At 43.5% G+C, this 8,747-nt stretch overlaps 1 protein-coding gene across 1 annotated transcript; it reads right to left on the bottom strand.

Moving 5' to 3' along the window:
* Positions 1-5,041: 5,041 nt before the first annotated feature.
* Positions 5,042-6,052, bottom strand: LOC306648556 (vomeronasal type-1 receptor 4-like; the record flags this gene model as incomplete). Its single annotated transcript, XM_079118729.1, has 1 exon — positions 5,042-6,052. One exon carries the CDS (start codon positions 6,050-6,052, stop codon positions 5,042-5,044), a length of 1,011 nt encoding a protein of 336 aa, XP_078974855.1.
* Between the last annotated feature and the right edge of the window lie 2,695 nt (positions 6,053-8,747).

Below are 8,747 nucleotides of genomic sequence, written 5' to 3'. Positions count from 1 at the left end.
CTCTTGATTGATGGAGGGAACAGTGAAAGCAAAGCGAGGAGCATCCGCAGGATTTAAGGGTATGGAGAAAAAACAATCCTTTATGTCTACACTAATAACTGGCCACTCTTTTGGGATAGCAGAAAGGAGAGGGAGCCCTCGCTGAACTGGCCCCATGATCTGCATCTGACTATTTATGGCTCGGAGGTCATGTAGTAGCCTCCATTTTCCAGATTTTCTCTTTATCACAAAAATCGGTGTATTCCAAGGAGAAGTAGATGGTCGGATGTGACCCAATTGTACTAACTTTCTTGCTGCTTCAAGTTTTTCATGGGAGAGAGGCCACTGAGGAACCATACGGGATCTCCTGTCTTCCAAGTGATGGGAATTGCCTCCTCAGTGGCTACTCCACAAAACCCAGTCCCCCACGATCAGTTTTTTTCCCTACCAGGAATTGGGTTCCTACGTCCCTGGAGGTGTTTTCCCAGACTGCAAGAAGGATGATAGCCCTGGCGAAGGAGAATATTGTGGGCCTGGGGGGAGTAAGGAGTATTTTGTAAGGAATATCCCATGTCTGTTAATAAATCTCTCCCCCAAAGGGAAACAGGTAGCTCCAGCACATAGGGTTCAAACTGTCCTTTATGTCCCTCCCGATCTTTCCAATGTAGAGCTCTAGCACTACGATCAGGAGTTCTAGCATAACCCAAGCCTCTAAGTTCTCCGACAGCCTTTTGAGTGGGCCATGAAGGTGACCAATCTTTAAGGGCGATGACACTTTTATCTGCCCCAGTATCTAAAAGTCCCAGGATTTGTTTGCCCTCCACGTCCAAGGTTATCAAAGGACGAGTTTCCATATCAAAGGCAAGAGATATTAACTCATTTCCTGAAGAACCAAGTCCATCACTACCACGTTGTCCTTTTGCAGAAGGAAACAAGCCATGCAGACTGGGAAGTAAAAGTAATTGCGCCACCCTATCCCCAGGGGAAATGGCGACGATATTCCGGGGCGCTGAAACAATCACTTTGACAATTCCGGTATAGTCCTCATCTATAACCCCCGGATGAACTATAAGTCCTTTCATAGTAGAGGAAGATCTTCCAAAAAGCAAGCCAACGGAGTCAGGAGGTAAAGGACCTTGGAAATCTGTCTCAATAATCTGAACTCCCATTTGTGGTGTTAATACCAGTCTGGAGGTGGCACAGAGGTCCAATCCTGCCGAACCTGGAGTGGCTCGCCGGATTGCCCTGGAGGCTGTAGACTGGGCCATTGGGATGGTTGCGTCTCCATGGCCCCGTACACCTGAGGGTTCCCATATTTTTGTGGGCCCTGGGAACAGGGGCCTGCTCTCCCGTTTTTTTGCCTGAGTATTTTATGACTGATTTCCATTATAGGGCAAGTGTTTGCCATCAACATCTTTAACTGAATGACATTCAGAGGTAGGATGCCTTCCCTTTTTACATCGTCGACAATACCCAGGAGGGCAAGAGGGATGAGGCTGGGGCATCCTGCGCTTAGGGCAATCTCGTTTTAGGTGCCCCGTTGCTCCACAGGAAAAACAATTACCATTTCGGGTACTATTTTGGTTTTGTTGTCCGGAGGCCTGCATAATGGCTGCAGCAAGCCCAGAATTGGTTAATGGCCCTCCGAGTTCCCTGAACACTTTCATCCATACCTCTAGGCCCTTGTGCTTGTAAGGGGTAATGGCCTGTCTGCATTCTTTAGTGCATTGTTCATAGACCAGTTACTTAATAAGCGGCATGGCCGTGTCAGGATCCCCAAAAATTCTACCCGCAGCCTCCACTAGACAGGCCACGAAGTCTGAAAAGGGTTCAGTCAATCCCTGAGTAATTTTAGTAAGATTACCAGATATCTCTCCTTTGTTAGGGAGGGCCTTCCAGGCCTGGGTAGTGAGTTTGTTAATTTGTTCATACACCTGTTGCGGATATCCAAGCTGTTGATTGGCAAATCTTCACTGGCCCATTAACATGTCAATATCCCAGGCTGGATTCCCTGCTGCTCGATTACGTGCAGCTTGTTCAGTGGCATATTCTATATAGTAAGCTTTCCAATCCAAGTATTGACCAGGATTTAAAGTGGCCCTAACTAAATTTTGCCAATCTCCTGGGGTCATGGCAAAACGATGTAAACTTTGTATTATCGTTACAGTGAAAACAGCTGATGACCCATATGTGCGGACTGATTCCGCAAGATGTTTAACCGTTTTAAAATCCAAAGGTTCATGGTATCGATTCCCCCCTCCTTACGGTTGGAAAACTGGAAAAGCCTGACTTGCTAAGAAAGTCCCCGCTTCCCTCCACATTTGACAACTAAAGGAGGCACCTTCTCCTGCGCTGGGCGCGGAAGGGTTATATGGAGAAGGTGAAACTTCCTCTTTGTTTAACTCTAGGTCTTTCATTTGCTTGCAGATGGCCTCTAGTTCCTCTTCAGAATCCTTTTCTCCCTCTGACTCTGAATCCTCTTCACTGGCCGCTTTAGAGGAAGTTGAACGTTCCTCTTTTACACTGTCTAAAGCTGCCTGACCCTCCTGCACAATTTTTCTAAAGCGCCTTTCTTCCAAACAGGCACGAATCAGCCGACAGAGCGGTCGAATCCCTCCTGAGACAGTACCTTGTTCTTCGGCGCGTTCTACGTCCTTTCCCAGTTTATCCCAACTTGCTAAGGAGAGATTCCCCGATACTGCAAACCATGGTGCCACCCTATCTATCTGTTCAAGAAAATCTTGTATTGTCTTATCCCTGAGCTTTAGACCTCTACTTTTTAATAAAGCTTTTAATGCTTTATGCAATGGGTGGGATGGACTATTCCCCATCTTGACAAATCAGGACCAGCCCGATTTCTCTAGCTTATATATACTGAAAAGGTATCCTCCTTAATGGAGCCCCCCGTTCTTCTCCAAGGAGATTGGGGAAAGTTATCCTCCGTAAATGGAGCCTCCTCCTCCCTTTTTGGAGTCAAAGGAGTACTTACCAGCCGGCTGCCCTGGACTGCCGAGGTTCTGATCAGAGCTTCCCCGTGAGGGCCACCACTTGTCGCTCGCAATGACGACTCTTACACAATCTTCCTCAAGCAGTTTTATTACCCCAGGTTCTTACAGAGTTCCCGTAGATCTTCTTCCTTCCTCTACCCCAGAAACCATTCGCTTTTATAGAGCCCATCAGCCAATCAGCAGCCTGTCCACGTGCACATCACATGGACTCATCCAGTCCATTGGCAGTTGCCCCATGGCATTCGGTGTTCCCGTGCATCTCATGCTCCCGCTGTCAGACTTCCTGAAAGTTGTTTACCACCTCACTGCTCCGAGGAACTTCTGCTCAGCGCCATCTTAGCTCTCAGACTTAATGGCCAATGGGCGGGGCCCGTCACAGTTCCATTCTTAGTTTTGTGAGGAAGCTCCACTCTGCTTTCCATAGTGGTTGCAGTCATTTGCAGTCTCAACAGCAAAGTACAATGTACCTTTTCCTCCTCATCTTCATTTGTAATTTTTAAATTATTTTTTTTTTGAAAATTGCCATTATGATTGGACTGAGAGGAAATCTTAGTGTACTTTTTAATTTGTATTCCCCTTATTGCTAGAATGGTTGAATTTTTATCATGTATTTGTTGGTCACGTCTTCTTTAGAGATGTGTCCGTGTAGTCCTTTTATCCATTTGTTAATTATGTTATATTTTGTTAGTGTTTTTGCGTTTTTATACTGGATATTAATGCCTTATCTGAGAAACAGGTGGCAATTTTCTTCCCCATTCTGTAAGCTATATTCTGATGTAGATCACTGGGTCCTATACCTGTGACTGGGAAAGGGTCAGTGGCTCAGCTGCATCTGAGCTCTTACTGCCTTTGTTTTTGAATTCTGTGTGCAGTTTCCTCCACTCCCTGGGATACAGGGTTGAATGGCCCACCTGCATCTGAGTTCTCACTGCTGAGGCCATGGATTGCAGGCATCTGCTCTACTCTGCTGTGTTGGCCTTGGGACAGCCTCCTAACAATCTGCAAACTGGGGCCTTCAAATTAGTTTCTTAGTTGGCCTTTTATAGCACAGAAGCCCTGGCTTGTGTATCTCACAGGGTTTTTTGTTTTTTTTTTGTTTGTTTTTTGTTGTGATGGGGATCGAACCTAGGGCCTTGTGTTTATGAGGCAATCACTCTACCAAATGAACTAAATCCCCAGCCCTTCACAGGGGATTTAGCTCTCTAGAATTGGGGTGGATGTCACCTGGTCCATATTTACCTGAGCTCTTGAGAAAGTTGTGTTGAGGGCTGACACAGGAATGGCACCCCCCCAGGAGTGATGAGCTCTCTGATCTGTTCCACCCTACTCACCTTGTCCTAGGTGAGGTGGAGCCTCTTTCAGAAACTTTAGGTGTAGCTATGCCTCTGTGATTTTCTTCTAGGTGGATTATTGAGACATCCCACTGCAGAATGTTCACTCTGGTTGTTCTTGATGATTTCTGAAGGTCTGTCTCCCCAAGCTCTGTTTTCACCACTATCTAACAAATTGTAGTACTGAACAAAATCTTTCTGGAAGTTATAAACTTACTGATAATCTAAGGGTAATTATCCTCCAAGAATGTCCACCAACCATTTCTTCACTGCATTTGCTTCAGGCGAACATTCTAGGAGTGCAGCTCTTGGTCCACCTTGGTGATGCAAATGACTTCAAAGGACTTGGAACTAATCATTCCATCTGCCTCCAACAACATGAGCTGGCACAGCACTCTACAGGATGCTCTGCATAGGGTGAGGACAAACAGGTCTGTTACCCTCTACCATGACCATGTGGGATCCAGTCATCCAGCTGAGGTAGACTACAGTACCTTTTAGGTTTAGAAAGTGAAGTAATGTTTGTCATCCTTTCTCTATTGATGATGTGAGTGTGAAGAACAATGTAACACTTAAACATTTGTGCAAAAACAGGAAACATATATTTATGATACAATTAGGCTACTTTTAAATAATATTTTGGACCTGGTGATTTAGCCCAGGAATACTTTGCACCGCAGCTTCATCTCCAGTTTCTATTGTTCTTTATTTTTGAGACAGAGTCTAAGTTGTTGAGACTGTCCTTCTACTTAACATCCTCCTCTCTTGGTCTCCCAGGATTTTAGGTGTCTTCCACAGCACACAGCAGGATTTTGTATTTTGTATGCAGACAAAGCAGAGCCTGGAGAGAGAGGATATGGTGGATTCATGGCTCTGGAGAACAAAGGGGCTGACAGTGTGAAAACACAGTGAAATTAGGTCATTGATGTTCACCACCCACTGAATGGGATTGGAATATAGAGCAATATATAGATGTAATAGGGAGGAGAGTGTGTGGAAAGTCACAAAGGTGCAAACCAGGACAATGATTCTCTGGGTGGCTCTGGATTCAGGAGATGTTCTGGAGGAAACTTTAATGCTGTGAATGTGCTGAACCCGTTGCTTGTGCCTGTACAGAATGAGGATCATGGAGCCACTGGACCAGATCATGAGCATGGAAAATACAACTTCAGGGAATACAATTAGTGCTGCATATAATGAGTCTGTGATTTTGTCATGGCCCATGTGTGAACAGTATCCATGATCTCTTATGTTTGATATGTTTTCAGTACTCCATTTGCCAAGCACATAGAGAGGAAAAATGGAATTTACCACCATGTACAGGATCCAGCAGAGAGAAATTGAGAAGTTGATGTACCTTGGAGCTTTTCTTTTGAGATCCTTCCAACAGGAGTTCTTGGGGCTGATGGTGATGTTCTGGAAGATGCTCAAGAGGCAGGTGATGACAATGGAAATACTTTTGCCCACTCTCTGAATATCCAAAATGAGTTTGCACCCAAAATCACTGAAGAAATATTTCCACCCAAATGCTGTCATTGTCTGGGGAATTCCCCTAGTGAGAATGACCAACAGGTTGGCTATCATCAGGTGCCTGAAGATTACATCTGTGGATCTCAATGTGCTCTCACTGCAGGAAAGGACTAAATGATGATAGAGCAGAGAGAAATTTCCCAGTGTTCCAACAGCAACCTGTGATAAGAGCATCAGTCCTATTGCCACATTCTTGGAGGCCATTCTGTCATTCAGCACATTGTCCTTTACATTATGGCAGCAGTCTTTCCTCTGAGCAAATTGACTCATTAACAATAGCAGTGCCCATGCACTATGGTGAGCACATCTACCTACCTGCTACCTGTGTGGCTGAGGAAAGAGAATCTATGGAGCCTAGGAGTTTGAATAAAGCCTGGCAAACTTACTGAGATCCACATCTTCAAATAATTTTGACACCAAGAGTGACTTCCCTTGCATGTGCCTGTGCAATTGCAAACCTTAGGATTCACATGTTGCTGGGTAGAATTAACAGTAGGTCTTATTAAAAAATAAGCCCATTTTATCAGATGATGTTAACCTGGGAGGAGCAATGACAAGTGAGAGCAACTGCATAGAAAGAATATAGCATTTAATGTTTCAGAATGAATTGATATTTACTAGTCACATTGAAAAAATATCTTAATCACCAACAACACCATACAACAAATAAACTCTCAGTGGATTTCTGACCTAAATTTAAAGATAAGCAATGACATTTTTACAGTAAGAAAAAAAAACATTTCTGTAGTTTTGGGAAAGAATATGTGTATTAAACAGCACAGAAACATCAAGTTTTACATACATTTCTGGACTCTTTTTTTCTGCTTTTCACTCTGCTTTCCTGCCAGCTGCCTTTCTTAAATTCCAAGTCCCTTTACTTTTAATGTTTAATACTGTATTCAGAAACTGGACAATTGAATTTTCTATTTCTCACACTGTCATTCCAGGAATTAAATATTCAAGGAATCTATAAGTGAATAATTCAAAAATATTATTTTTTTCCTAAACAATGCAACATGGAATAGTAATAAATGACAAATTAGCTTATTATAGGCTAGAATATTCCATGCATTGATAGATACATTGGTTAATCCTCCAGTAATTTAGCAGGATTTGTGGAGATCATTTCAATACAAATGATATATCAATAGAAGCTGGAGGATGTGAATTTTGCTGCATTTAATTAATTGAAATAAAAAGGAAAAATTCCTGAATTTGTGAGTAATGTTGGAATTTTACTAAATTAGTTAAATTTTAAGATTCTTTTGGTCCTGGGAACCATGGTCCAGTTATCATCATTATATTCTTACCTTCTCTTCTTTGTCCAGCAGGGAGGACAGTCTTGCCATAGCCAGCACAGCACAGGGATTCAGAGGAGACAGGATTCCTCTCTCCCCTAGGTAAACTGTAATGCAGAGTTGACAAAGAAAATATTTTATTCCACAAACTGTCCCAGTCCTAGTTTCTGTAGGGGATGAGGTGAGCCTCAGTTCCATCCTCATCTTAACTATAGGCATGAAGGTATTACAGCCATTTAAGAGCAGGTTTGTTGCTAACTGCAGTTCTTAATCCCCTTCCAAATCATAATTTAATATTGATGATTTTTTCACCTATAAACATCCTCAGTGATGATTTTCATAAATAATTTTAGGACTTATGAGGAACTGGCATCACGTCAGGGACACTTCTTTTAGTACTGAGCTCACAGTGAAGGAATTATTCCTCAACTTCTCTACATTTCCACTGAATCTGTTTCTACCCCAGAATACCTCTGCAGACATGAGTATATACTTAGACTACCTTTCCTTACTGACTGCTGAAATAAAAGAATAAAATTGAAAATATTCACTATGCTTCTTCTGTGCAAGGAGATGGTCTTACCTGAGGTCTGGACAACCAGCATGGAGAAAGGAAGGCAGCTGCACCTGAGATAAAGATGGTGCTCCTGTGACCTCACTTCCCCTCAGGACTGCAATTATCACTTCACCTGTAGAGACAATGACACTGCAGGCCTGGGGAGTCCAGGACATTGCTGAAGAACATTCTCCACACTTGCTAATGACTATGGCAATTATGAGTTCCTTGTTAGTAACTTCAAAATAAGTGTTGAGAAATTTTGAAGAGGCTATTGCTTTTCCATGATCCCTGGAGACTGACAGGGTCTCCTATGGAAGTATCAGGAAATAGTGAGGTGTGACCTATGAGGAAGTTTCAGAGGGTTTCTGCATCTCACTTGACTCCAGGTTTTCCTGACTTCTGGACCCCAAATCTTACCAGTTATGCTTTATTTTCCCTCCTCCTCCATTCCCATTCTCTTTTGGAAAAGGCTGAGACCTGGATGTAGGTCTATGCAGTGGCCCTGTGGCCACATCTCCAGGCAGGCAAGGGTAAAATGAGTGAAGACCACACCCAGGACAAGTGCTCCTGATTGTGACATCTTATGTTGTTGTCACATCATCCCTTTGTGATGGAGATATTCACTAGGAAGGAAAGACTCAGTCAGAGAGTCCACAGCATTGGTTACTTAGAGCATCTACTGAGGGGCACTGAGTGGAGGCATCAGCAGGTGAAGACTTATGCACAGGGAACCTGTTCCCAATGTTTGAAAGGACCTGGGTTTCAGTGTTGAGGAGCAGGGCATGTTGAAAACAGCTCCCAGGCAGATATGCAGAAAGACCTTATCCATTGTTTTTCATGGAGTCTTGCAGGAGCTACCACAGCTTGGAGATGCTCAAAGATGAGACATTTAAACATGACTGTATGAAGCTCCTGTGCTCTGTGGTTTATCAGCAGCTGATTCAAGTGACAGAGTTAGAGAAGACATTAGTGGATCATAAACAGCAGCTGGCAGAGCGACAGCAAGACATCCAGCATTCATGCATGCAAGCCACAGGGTCAA

Source organism: Sciurus vulgaris (assembly GCF_902686455.1).
Source record: "Sciurus vulgaris genome assembly, chromosome: 17".
In the NCBI taxonomy this organism is placed as follows: domain Eukaryota; kingdom Metazoa; phylum Chordata; class Mammalia; order Rodentia; family Sciuridae; genus Sciurus; species Sciurus vulgaris.
Note: the sequence above shows the minus strand (reverse complement) of the source record. Positions and strands in the feature narration are given on the sequence as shown.